This window comes from Chaetura pelagica, unplaced genomic scaffold (assembly GCF_000747805.2).
Source record: "Chaetura pelagica isolate M959 unplaced genomic scaffold, ChaPel_1.0 scaffold275, whole genome shotgun sequence".
In the NCBI taxonomy this organism is placed as follows: domain Eukaryota; kingdom Metazoa; phylum Chordata; class Aves; order Apodiformes; family Apodidae; genus Chaetura; species Chaetura pelagica.
This window is the reverse complement of record NW_009953486.1, coordinates 2543093-2556599: the sequence shown is the minus strand read 5'-3', so window position 1 is coordinate 2556599 and position 13507 is coordinate 2543093. Positions and strand designations below refer to the sequence as shown.

Below are 13507 nucleotides of genomic sequence, written 5' to 3'. Positions count from 1 at the left end.
CCCAAAGTGCATCTTTAGGAAACAGCATCCCCTCAGGTAGACTGATTTTTTACTACACCAAAAAAAATAAATCCAAAAGGAGAAAAGATTTAGAGAGAAAATACATTAGCAAATACAGATAAATTTGTTTTTAATAAAGGAGTTAATTTTCTTTCAATCCTATATAAAACAATAGCAATTAAAAACTTCATTTTTGAAAGTAAAATATTTACATATGAACAAGTAACTGTGCAAAATTTACATGAAAAAAAATGGAAAGACAGGATTTCCTAAAAGACAAAATAAAAGGGGTGTAACAGTTGTCAGGTGTTGATAAAAATACTGATCAGCATTCAGTTTACACGCAAGAGAGTTAAATTCTACCATGAGAGTTCACACAAAGAAAGCCAAAGTATTTACAGTCATAAAAGTACTATCAATAGACAATTTAATACAATAACCTCTGAAAATATAAAGAACCAATTAGTATATTTGTAATAAAAAAATAGGTACAAAGAAGGGACTTTGCTCTGGACATCTTTAAAGTAGGCCCATAGCTTGCATACAGTCTTTTAGCAAAATAATTATAGTTTACATAGCCATTTTTATGTTATGTGCCAAAAATTATGTACAATTACTGACAAAATACACCAACCATTTTTCAACACTTGATTCACACTGAGAAACAGTCTTTTGATGATTCCTCTCAAATTCGATTTTATTTAATCTAAGCTTTCACTTTAGCTAAAAAACACAGTGCAAGTAAAATATATTTATGCTGAAAAGGTTTCTCTTTTTTTCCTTTTTTTTTCCTTTTTTAACTTTACAGCTTTACAAACTATAGCAAATAAAATGCATTTTTACAGATGCTGCTAAAACATTCAGAAGGAACCCTCCTTTATGGGATTTCAGGGCCTCTAATAAGCAATAATGTGATTAAAATTGAGGTTATGTTTAAAATTAACTGTATATCCCTCTAGATTTTGAACATTTTGGGGAAAAGATAAATATTCTTTAAAAATCAGTTTGCTTTGCTAACTGACTGTTTAAAAAAAAAAAACCAACAAGCTAAATGAAATGAGGTCATCTGCTGTAGACATATGCCTATATAATTGATTTAGTTGAATAAAACTGAACTAAAATGCACAATTAATGTTGAAACTGCTACAGGGCTGACAAAGGGTAGCTAGTTATTTGCTAAACGATTCCATCAGTCTTTATATATGGCTTGTTTGGCAAGAAGGCCACTCAATCAAGAGATGAGTTAAAATTTAATTGTCCTTTTATAGTATCCACAGGCCTTGTAAGTATCCTCACTGTTACAGAAATGTATTTCTCTTATACTGAAGAGTTTATTTATAAACAGGAATATAAAACTGTTCCATGTAAAGAGGTGGTTGTTTTTTAAACAATATCCCATTTGCTTGTTACAAAAAGGCGTAATTTGCAAATATATAAAAAATGTCCTCAGGCGTCTCTCCGTCAAAAATACCTTGATCTTTTCCATTTTACTTAAGGAATGCTTTGTATAGCAATAGTGAATGGCTTGTCTCTCGCTCATTTTCTAAACAAAATATGAGGTCCCTGAGGTTCACCCGCGTTATCCTTTGTCGCTTAAACTGACTGGTTGTTCCAAGTCCAGAGCTGCCTGGGACTGCTGCACTTGAACCAGATCCCTGGAAATGAGAAGAACAGAGCAATCAGAACATGTCAGTGCCTCCGGGTATTCCACAACTTTGCAGAGAAGATACAGGATGCCAGGTTGGAAGGAATCACAGAATTTTAGGGGTTGGAAGGGACCTCAAAAGATCATCTAGTCCAACCTCCCTGACAGAGCAGGAGACCTCCAGAATCACCTAGACCAACCTTTCTAGGTACTACTACAGTTTATATGAGATGGCTCAGCTCCCTGTCAAGCTGAGACTTAAAACTGTCCAATGTGCAGGAATCTACCACTTCCCTTGGGAGACTATTCCACTGTTTGACTGTCCTCATGGTGAAAAATCTACCTCTTGTGTCCAATCAGAATGCCCCCAGGAGCAACTTGTGCCCATCACCCCTTGTATTTTCTGTGTGACTCCTTGTAAATAGGAAGTCTCCATCTTCTTGGCAGCCACCCTTATGGCTACCAAGACATGTGAGGTAAGAATGAAATTACTGTGCACAGGAAGCTATCAAGCAGTACTCTACATGCTACCAGGGCAGAGACTTGTTTTTAATTCTTATTTATAAACAACAGTTGAACAATCAGAAGCATTCAGTGACATTTAATATATACAAAACAAAAAAGGCAAAGCATCGCTTTCATCTTTAGGAAGGCACTTCTGATAGGCAACCCCAGCACCCAAAACAAACAAATGAGACAGCATAAAGATTCCAAAGGTAGCCCTGGAGTTCTTGAAGAACTGAGGAGTGGTCCTATCCCCCTGGACCATGAGGTCTTGAATAAAGTCCTAAATCCCTTCTGATCATGGTAGGGTGCCATCAGCACAGCCGGTGGCAGCAGTGAGGCTCAGCCACCAGCAGATGGCAAACATAGACCGAAAAGCCAGATTTCACCTCATTTTACTGTCGGGAAGCTTTTTGACAGTTGTCGGTTGCTGATACCTTGCCTTGCTCTTTGTGTATTGTGTATTTAACGAAGCTGCTCTGAGTGATTGGGAACAGGTTTATATTTCTGTGGCTTATCTATGGATTCTTATTTTCCTCCAATTTCATTGACTAGAAGAATGTTTTCTTTTCTTGTTTAATCTAACTTCAATAATTAGTCACACCAGATGTTCCAAACACACTCTACTAATGAATAAAGATTTATCTGTCTGAGAATTTGGCAGTTTGGAGACTTTTAAAAGACAGTTCTAAATAAGAACATCCCCAGACTTAAGAAGAGCCAAGATTTAGACTAGTGTAAAAGCCATGGGAATAAGCTGCTGAGGCTCCCACTAACACAGCCTTCTCCACAGGTGAAAGCAGGATTACCTATGATCAGTGTACATTATTAAGAAAGCAATTTCAACCTGTGCTGGAAATGCCCATCTCTGGCTCAAGGTAGTATGATGGTGTGATCAGGGCAGGTATTCTTGCCTTACCATCCTGCTAAGTCAGCAAAGTCAGACTAATTTCCCAAGCAAGTTTCCTGTTGAACCAGCAAACAGCCAATCATTGAAATCCTGTAGTTAGAATGTTTGAAAGGCTGGATTTTCAAAGGGACATTTTAAGGCACTTGCACAACTTAAGATGTCTAATTTCCATCAATTTTAATGGAAAGTAAAAGCCACAGGAGATCATGGGATGTTAACTAAAGTTAGTCAAATATATACACATGACTACTAACAAGACAATAGAAAGAAAGGTTGAAAGGGTATTTAATTTCTGGGTTTTAAAATATTCTTTAGAAGAAGCTCAAGCCTGATTTTATTATGTGAACTAGAATACTTTAAATGCAAAGGTAAAACTTCAGAACTCTTTAAAGACACAGAACTATGCTATTCCTGTGGGCACAGAATAAGTTAAGAAGCTTTTTGGCAACTTCCAATAAAATCATGCAGACATAAAACTCTAGAACTGACAGCAACCTGTTTCAGTGAATTTTGAAACAAAATTGTACAATTACTACTTAGAAGTGATTTTGCGTGTAATTAAGATCTGGCATTCCTAGACATCAAAAGCTTAAATTTACAAATCTGTGTCTAAGTAATGACAAACCTTATTTTCCACACTCCTTGTAATATGCCTTAACTACAAACTGCACACAAATAGTGACAAGTGGAGCTCAATTTAAGACTGTCAAGTGACACAGCAGCAAAAGCACAGCTGTGAGTCTATCAGATCAAAACCAGTTGGTTCTTAATGAAACAGACAAAAAGATTAGATTTCCAGGGAACCTGTAGTTAATTGGTTAACCAGTAAGTGATTAATCTAGGATAACTACATTAGTCAGATTTAGATGAAATACAAACAAGTGTTCATAGTAGATGTAAAATACATTCCACAGCCTCAGTGACATGAACAGACTACTAACATCGCACATTTGAACGTGCATAAGAAAGCAAGGCCAACATTAACACTGCATGAGATACTTCTGAGTGCTCCTCAGAGACCACTTCATTTACATGCTCATCTACCTTTGTAAAAGTGCCACATTCTGAATTTTCATAATTTTAAACCACATTTATAAATATCTTTAATAAAGTAATTTAATGTATATAAAAATCAGTCTTACTATCAGTAACAGGTATTGTAGTAAGTTTCAAAAATTCAGAATTGCTTTAAAAGATGCTCAAAAGCTTGATTTTTTAATAAATAATAATAACACTACTATTGAGCTTGCTGTCAAATGTTTCTATCAAGCATATGTAAATTATTGCTTCCAGCAATTCAATATAAAACAAGGTGGATTCTTTTGAAACATCTTTTCTACAGCATAAATGCCTTAGCACTAAAAATTTGGAATGCTCAGGGAGTAATAAACAGAATAAACTCTCACTATCTTGTCACTTGCTATCAGATACAAAACTCTGCAGGGAAAAATCTGCAAATCATGAAGAGAGCTTCTGGCCTGCAAATTACAAGTTTCAAGAAGATTTTGGTTTTTTTTAAATACTAGAGAAATCCCACACTGAATATCTTCCATGCAGAAGCAGTTTTATACTGTTTCACATTTATTAACTAATTGAGAAATACAGCAGATAATCTACTAATACACCTGAACTTAAATTAACATTAGCCTAATCAGATACTGATCACACTGATACTTAAACTATAAAATGCATAAAGGATATGCAAGAACATCATAATCAGATGGAATTGCTTAAACTAATCCACTGTAGAGATACTAAAACTAATGCAAATCAACAGCTGAAGAAAGAAATTACGCAAGTTTCTATAACCTGAAGCTCCTGTTGTCGAATTTAGCAGCGATTCAATTCTACCTCTGCACCCACCTCAGTAGCATTACTCTGCACCCTTATTTAGTTACATTGGCTACAGCCACAACAATCTCTTCCCAAAGCTATGCAGAGAACAACAATCTCTTCCCAAAAAAAGCAGAGACTTGAGAGAACAGCAAGGGCTTCTCTAACATTCCTCCAGTTCCATGAATCAATGTCAATTCAAACTGTATTCCCTGAGCTGCTACACAGATGCTAAAAAATTATCCTGTTTGGAGCAAGCAAATCCAAACACAAAATACACTTCTATGGCTCAGAAAGCTTCCACAAGAAAGGGAAAAAGCTCTGAACAGAAAGGTTTTTGCAGAGGTCAATGCAGCAAAACCCAAGATTCCAGTTCTACTGTACCTCTGTCCCAGATCCCGATGAGTCTATTTTCCTTTTCTTTCTGGGACCAATCGCCGCCAATGCAGTCAAGTTGGCATCCCTCTGTCTCATCTGTGCTAGCTCTTGCTGTTGCATCTGCATTTGCCAGAAACAAGTACAGTTAATAATTTTTTCTTTCAATGTCCAAAATAAAAGTTCATGTTAAGGTCAACATTTACCTCCTTGGCCTTCTGTTTCAATCTAAGCTGTTCTGGATCTTCTTGTCGAGATCGAGACTATGTTGATAACAGATGAACATGGAATGGGTGGAGAAAAAGAGAAAAAGCAACAAATCAGCTAAAGATTGCAAGTTTTACATCACATATGAAAGTTGTGGGTTTTTTAACTTCAGCAAGCACTCCCAGAGAGGGTACCAAGGGAAAATAATTTTTAGAAATAATAAGCAGTTTTCCATTTCTTAGTTTCAAATATTTTTGAAGAAGCATCCTTTTTTCAGCTTTGTTAAAAAGTGCAAGGCAATAGTGAAGCATTTATGCCTTAAACAAAACCATTACATTATACAGATGACACAGATCTGTAAACTGAAATACACAACTTTGCACGTGAAAAAAGGAATTGGACCTGCATTTATTGGAAAAACTCCCCTTCTTGTTCTAACACCGTGCTTACTAAGAACATAACTTCCTGCTGCACTTACACATACAAGTCAGACTCACATTTGAGCAAACTGCAGCTAACTGACCATTTAATTGCCCATTTCACCCAAGTACCCACAATGACTTGTACACACCAAATTTTTAGAAGTCACAGAACATGTAACTTCAGCAAACTTTATTGTCTAATACTACTAACACATTTGCCAATCAATTTGTTTTGCTACATATAAAAATTCCCTTAGGTTCTTGTTCTTTGCAAGAAATAAACAACACAGGGAGAACTTCTTTCATCCATAATCTCTCATAAGGCAAGACTAACTACATTAAAATAAATCCTGAATGTTGTTAATCCCATACGTTCTTCAGACCAACTTCAGACCAACCAGTGCTCAAGTACCTTTAAACATGTTAAGCTTTTCCTTATGATTAACCTGTCTTCTCTGCTGCACTTTAGATGCAGCAAACACAGGGAATCACACGAATACATAAAACAGTCATGAAGACTTAATGTCTCACCCCAGTCTTTTCTGAAATAAATTTATTTACTCTCTATTCTTACTTCTTAGGTCACATTTTCCAGACCTTTAAATCACTTTCCTTCTGAAGTCTATTTGGTGTAGGGCCCAAAAACTAGACAGAGTATTCCAGCTCAGGTCTAACAGGAAACAGTTAAAATGAAGGTGTTAGCTCACAACTTATGTGCAAACATTGCACTACAAAAATTGCATTTTGACATTATCAACTCGTACTGGATCACAAAACCAACTCAAATTTTAGATTTTTTTTGTGAATTATTACTAGAGTGCTCCTGTTGAGTTAGTCCTGTCTATCCCACACTCAGGTCACTGAGTAAAACCACAAAGTCTAATGGCTACACATGTGCTTACACCAACTGCTGCGTATTTTTGTGTTTCTCCAACTTGTAAAAATCTTTCTGAATTCCATTTCTAGTTTCCAATACCTGTAACCTCTCTATTCCATTCAGAAGAACCACCAAGCTATAAAATTAGTCTTTTTCACAGTGCAAAGTACAAAAACTAAGTTACCTACTTTAAGTAGGGAACATGTAATAGAGCTGGCAAAGCTGTCTCGCATGCTTTACCATGTAAAGCAGAGCTCGAGCTAAAGAACATACTCATCAAGCTCCACCTTTGAAGATTATTCTTCCCCTTCATTGCAAGTGCTTTAGAATGAAAAGAAACTGCAGTTTTGACATCAAGAATGACACTTAGCAAACATGTGTGAAATACAAGCACTTGCCTTTGCTGCACGCATTAAAATTTCCCTTTCTTGTTCATCTTTGCGCTGCTTTTCTATTTGATCAAGTTGTTCAAAGAACTTGAGCTGCGCCCGAACATCACTTGCTTGTTCATATCTTTCATCATCCTGAAAAAAAGGCAAATATGTTTCTCATTACACCTCTTAAAAACAAAGCTGTTAACTTGTACTGTACTGCACAACATATACATTTAAAGCTCAAATGTTCACTTTGTCCTTTTCAAACAAATACAAGTGTGTATTTACACCAGCCAAATCAGCTATAATTCTTAAAAGCATTTTGTTCTTTTCCATGAATCATCAGATTTTGACTTCTAAACTAATATCATCACAGCTTTAACTCCACAAACATATTTCACAGAGCTGTATGGTTTTTTAAACACTGTTTAGGCATTGCATCTATTAAGAACACACAGATAGCAGTCTCTTGAGAATTCAAAGCAGTGCTTTTATCTGCCCAAATGTACAATCACTTTAGACTTCAAGCATTTGACATGACAAAAGGGAGGGCACAGTTTGTCTGCATTTGTTTTAACAACATTTTGTATATGCAAGCTGAGGAGTTCTAGCCATTTATGTGTATTAACATCTTAATATAAGATGAATCAGCCGAAGAGAATAAACAACCTAACTTCACAGAATGAAGAACACCTGAACTCATGCACAACAGCCAACATGACAGCTAGCTGAATTTGTGCAATTTTGCCATTTTGTTTGTGCAATTAAATACAATTACCTTGAAAGAAATATTCCTTTGTTGAGCAGTCTCCGATAATTTTTCCACGAGGTTTTGTACTCTTTGTTGTGTAGCATGTGATACATAGCTAACTACATCTGGATGGATTTCTGTTATTCCATGTTTTTTACCTATGATCAGGACAGAAGTCAGTTGTAAAAAAAATTATTTTTACAATACAGCTAAACTCATGGCTTGTCTCAGTAACAAAAATCTACATACGTTTTGCAAAAGAAGCTTTCAGGTACTTCTCAGAAAAGCATTAAACAGGAGTGACATGCATATGAAAATTCACATTAGCTTAACAAAACTCATAATCCATTAATAAACACTGTATCCTATAGCATAAGAAATAACTAAGGAATGGTTTTTGTTCTACCATGAATCCTAAATAAATATGGCAAGCGTGTTTCTGGATTTATGTTCTTAAAAAACAACGTCGTTTTTGCTACACCTTATCAGTTTATACAGTCAGAATTTTAATCAGGTCCAGTTAAAATGCCATCATTTTAGAAGGCAAGTCTAAAGGTTTGTGCTATTCCTTAACACTATTCAGCTTTTTATAAGCTGAATAATTGCCCTCAAACATCAAAATATAAAAAGGTCATGACTCCAGCAACTTCAAACTATTCAAATAAATTTCTATGCAAAAAACCTTCAATTAAACCCAAGATTAGTGAAATTTGTTTATTAAAGTCAAGGAAAATCAACATACCTATTTCTAATATCCTTCTTTGTAAAGGTGCTGGGAAAAGGAAGGTTTCATCTTTACAGGACCTTGTTAATGTGCCCACCAGCTCAGAGTTTGTTGCCAATATCCGAGCACTCTCTTCCGACAGGTTGACTCCAGCCATTGATGCAACGTCATTAATGTCATCATCATCCCTTAAGAAAGGAATACTCATTATAATCATCACATTTAGTGCTTATTTGCACACACTGCTACAATACTACAGCTGCATATAATGAATTCCACAGTAAAGCTGAATACTTTTCCTTTTATTATAAAATAAATAAACATAATATCATTTTATTCCAAAGAGCACTAGAAGTATTTTCACAGTTCTGTACTTCCTGTTCTCTCAAGATCCTCTCTTACATAATGTTTCAACACTAGACACATCACTACAACACAATAACAAACTGCACTCATCACTGTAAAACAGGATGTATATCCAGATAACCTGAGCAGAGTTAAGAGTGAAGAAATGAATTCTATTTGCTTGTCCAGGCAGGAATTGTTTGTAAGCTTTAATATTTATTCTTAGTGCCAACTAAATGCTAAAACCAGTCTGGCACAAGTATGTCCAGCTGTTAGAGTCTTTAATAAAGTAACTAACCTGTCTACAGAAAATCCACCTTAGTCCTTTGCAAGTGAACCCAGCCTGACTCAGCACCACACAGAAAGGTTCCCACTGAGCCCAGCAGGCTGCCCAAGTACAAATAAGTGTACAGTTCCTCACCTAAAAGAGCCTCCCCCAGGTTCTTTCAGTTTATTCTTCTGAGCAGCAGCTACTTGTGTTGAAACAGTGGCAATAGCTTTGTTTCCAGGTAATACTGCTGGTTTTACCACAGGTACTGCAAGGAGAAAGACAAGACTTGTACTCCATCAAATCTGTATCAGAGTTCAGATTTACAAGCCAGTCATGGGGAGTAATGGCAATAGGTCTGGTGCAAAGACTTTACCTGAATAGTTTGACAGCATTTCAACCATTTAAAACAGCATCCCCACACACAGTCCCAGCACCCAAACCATCTCTCTGACTGTAAATGCTGCCCTGACATGTATATCCCCCAGCCACTATGGCACTATGCACTGAAGACTTCAGCAGCAGTACAGCAGCCATTTGTGCAGCTACAGCACTTAAGAACTGACATTCACAACCCAGATTCCAGTTAATGCTGTCAAGCAGGGCATACACCAAGTGTCTGGGCCTCTTACCTGTCTGGAGTTGATTCACTTGAATTTGAGGAGTAGTGACCATGATACGACTGTGTGGTTGTCTCAGTGTTACCATTGGTGTCGTCAGTGTTACCTGTGGAGGCCTTATCAATGTCCCTGCTTTCTGAGTCTGCTGGATAACCTGCAAATAATAAGAAAAAAAGAACTATAAACCATCTGAGAAACTACTAAGGCTAAGGATCAGGTGGGAAGAACAAATCCTAACCACCAACTTGTAAATTGTGTTCTTAACACATCTGTTCATTGATCTAGAATCAGCATACTTTAAGGTATTTAAAAGTTGATTTAGATAAATTATACCTCACAGGAAAACTAACAGTCCACTTTCTGTGATACAAAAAATAAATCAGTAACCTATTTCTATTAAAAAACAAACATCTATAATCACAAAGATCCAGTTAAAACTTTCTAGATGTGGTTTCTACTGTAATAGTGTTACAGAGGCTGCTCTTATTTGGTTTATGTGCAGGCCTGAGAAAGTAATTCTTTCTCCTCTTTTGGGGTAATTTTTTAGACTTCTGAAATGGGGAATGAAAGATCTTGGAGAACACTGCTCTAGTATAGATAGAGGCCATTTCCAAATATTTAATGCTAAAATAGGAAATACAGAAATTAAATAAAGAATGGATTTTAAGGTGTACTTTGGTAGCTAGTTTCTCTAAAGAGGTCAAAGACCTCTGATTGAGCTAACACACCAATTTCAGAAGAGAAGTCATTGTATTACCAAAACCATCCTGTGCAACCACCAATTACGCACTTCAGCTTACGTACCAGTGGTGTAGTCTGCCCTTGTTTACTAACACCAACTTGTGTAGGCTGAGTAATGCTGATTACAGGTTGTTGGAGGGTACTTGTTACAGTTGCAGTGGCCTTCCCTGCTGTGCGCTGAACGGAGGAGCTGAGCAGCACAGCTGCAGAGGGGATGGTTGCTATCGTCGCTTGTGTCGTTGGCTGCTGTTGCTGACTTTGTTGAATGAAAGCTGCAGAGTCTGGTGTTAACTGTCTCAAGGCAGGTAAACTCCTCTGAAAAGGGGAAAGGAAAGAATTTGCTTGAGTATTTAATCCTAGATCACACAAAAAACGTTAATTGTAACCAGCAGTGCGTTCCATTGCAGTCCATTGTATCACTCTGTGTGCAGCTGAGAAAACCTGCTAGCAGCCCACACAGAAACACCACACTGCTTCACATCTACAGCTGGACAGAGTGACAGCACCTTGAGTTGTGGAAGCGTGGATACCACTGGTATCTTGGTTATGCATGCCTGGCTGCAACCTGGTGTGTACTTAACAATCCAGGCCCAGGCTGCCTTCCTTGACTGTGCTCCTACATATATACCAAGGTGCAACATGTGATGACCTAAAAGATGTACTGCAACACCAGTGAAGATTTCATAATACCTCAGAGACCACAGTGTTTTATTGGATTCTTCCACTAGTTGTTTTCTTATGGTAACCATTTTTATCTTCATGAACAATAGCTCAAGGTTGAACAAGCATTTAAAAGCCCAGAAACATCAACATACACCTACAACTATATCCCTTAATCATAGATCAGTCAAGCAGCGTTATACTCTTACCATCCAGTGATGTTATACTTCCTCTGATTCTCAGATGATATATGTTTCAGAATAAACATTATTTTGAGATGTGTCCAATTACTATCAAATTTATGACAAATGGGTTTTATTATTGAGAGGAGACAAATTTCCTGTTTAGCAGTATAAACAGGTATACAGCCCAGGTAAAGGAGTATGAATTTGTCTAGAAGGTACAGTTTTCCTTTCCAAAAAGGAGAATAATAAATCCATTCATAGGTTTGGTGCTATGGCAAGAAACTGCTTATAAGTCACAGAAGAAAAACTTTGCAAATTTCTCAACAGAGCTATGATGTGAAACTATAGTAGAAATTACGTTATTAAGTGAAACAAAGCATCATAGTAACAAACTCTTGGAACCAAGAGGCAGAAGTATTTTTTAAGGAAGCAACCAGGCACAACTTAAAACTTCCGTTTTCACCCTTCAGGAATGCCATCAAAACTGGTGAAAGATGAGCTTTGTGTTCATTGCTGCTGATACAGACAGCCAGAAATATATAGTAACTAGTGAACACAAGTTACCTTCAGGAAAGGCACAAGGTAAGGTTGAGGTGAAGAATTAAGTTCTCTATACAGCCTACTGGTAAAGTCTTCTGCTTCAATTTTCCCATCCTTCAAAACAGAAAATTCAAATTAACAAGTTTGTAGAAAATCACTTTTAAAGATATTCAATACACACACAAAAAAGTAAGACTCAACCATTTATTGAAAATAAGTGGTTTTATCATCCCTCACTATTTTTTAGTTATCAAGAGCTTTATGGTAGCAACTACTTCTACTACAAATTCCACCTACTGACTCCCGCAGTCCTGACCTCCCTTTTTTCCTTCTTGTCTTTCAAACAGTTCTAAGAAACATCTTCAGTTGTTCTCATCATTACAGATGCCCTATCTATAGATCAGGGAGTCTGGAGGAACCTATAGGAATAGTTCATGTGACCTGCAATCAGCCACCTATCAATTTCTCAGAACAGCCAGGCAGCTCCACCTCTGGTGTTCTCTTTTCCAAAGGTACTAGAGTTGGTCCATTCCCAATAACTGAAGCTGTGCCCACCACATGCTCAAAAGGCAGGTATCTGTCACAAAACTAAATGTTTACCCCTCATGGGAAGAATTTGGTCTTATGACAACCTCTGGTTATCACATAACATCTGCAGCACACAGCTCTACTTTCAAGGTAGCTAACAACTAGGCTAAGCAATACTAGTATGCATTTTGTAAATACCAAATGTGTTAAAATTTAACATTACCTGCAGATAATACTGTGGGGTTTTTTTGTAAAAACTTGATTTCCTACACTCAGCTACTGCACTTCCCTCAAGTACATATTTTTATTCACTGTTTTACCAATAAACGTCAAATTTAGCATCACCATTTGCATTACTTGCACTTCAGTTGAACTCACATTCTTATGCAAGAATATGAGCAGCAATGTCTCATTTACCAACTAAAGGAAAATGTATGTTTATGTTTTGAGAAGAAGCAAAGCTTCAATTTTATCTCAAATTTTATAATCTCCCTCCTCTCAAAAAAATCCCAAACCCTCAGTTTTGAGTCTAAATCTGCCCAAATGCCATTTATTACAACTTCCAATGAACTTTTCTTACCAGCAGGTTCTGTACCAATTCCTTCACGTTAGCTGCAGTCTCTGAAGACTGTTTTCCAGATGATGCCAGTTTTATTAATGTGGACAGAAAGTTTCTGCATTTCTTCACATTTTCCATAGTTTCCTGTTATGGGAAGAAGAGAAGGAGAGGGAATTGGTCAGAACAGGGAAGATAAACTCTTTTTAATACAAGATCTGACCATATACTCTGAGAAATAAAGTTCTCTTCTAGTTCATCATTCCAAAATTTTATAGATCCATGTCTCTCATTCTTAAAGACATAAGACAAATTATTATTTTGCTTCTTATATATGTATTGTACATGTTTGTTATCAAAATTTCTTCTTAATGAAGTTAGAAAACATCAAGTAATTTAAGAATGGCATATTGTGCATGGGAAAAATAAGTATTTCAGCAGG

At 36.6% G+C, this 13507-nt stretch overlaps 1 protein-coding gene across 1 annotated transcript in view; it reads right to left on the bottom strand.

The window, feature by feature from the left end:
- Positions 1 to 215: 215 nt before the first annotated feature.
- Positions 216 to 13507, bottom strand: part of TAF4 (TAF4 RNA polymerase II, TATA box binding protein (TBP)-associated factor, 135kDa) — a 36728-nt gene continuing 23436 nt past the window's right edge. The window contains exons 6-16 of the mRNA XM_009998623.1: positions 13090 to 13212; positions 12006 to 12095; positions 10660 to 10911; positions 9868 to 10009; positions 9389 to 9503; positions 8641 to 8810; positions 7926 to 8056; positions 7172 to 7297; positions 5474 to 5530; positions 5277 to 5390; positions 216 to 1655 (exon numbers count right to left, since the gene is read on the bottom strand). Coding sequence (XP_009996925.1) covers positions 1488 to 1655; positions 5277 to 5390; positions 5474 to 5530; positions 7172 to 7297; positions 7926 to 8056; positions 8641 to 8810; positions 9389 to 9503; positions 9868 to 10009; positions 10660 to 10911; positions 12006 to 12095; positions 13090 to 13212 — 1488 coding nt within the window. The 3' untranslated portion in view covers positions 216 to 1487. The remainder of the gene's footprint in view (positions 1656 to 5276; positions 5391 to 5473; positions 5531 to 7171; positions 7298 to 7925; positions 8057 to 8640; positions 8811 to 9388; positions 9504 to 9867; positions 10010 to 10659; positions 10912 to 12005; positions 12096 to 13089; positions 13213 to 13507) is intronic.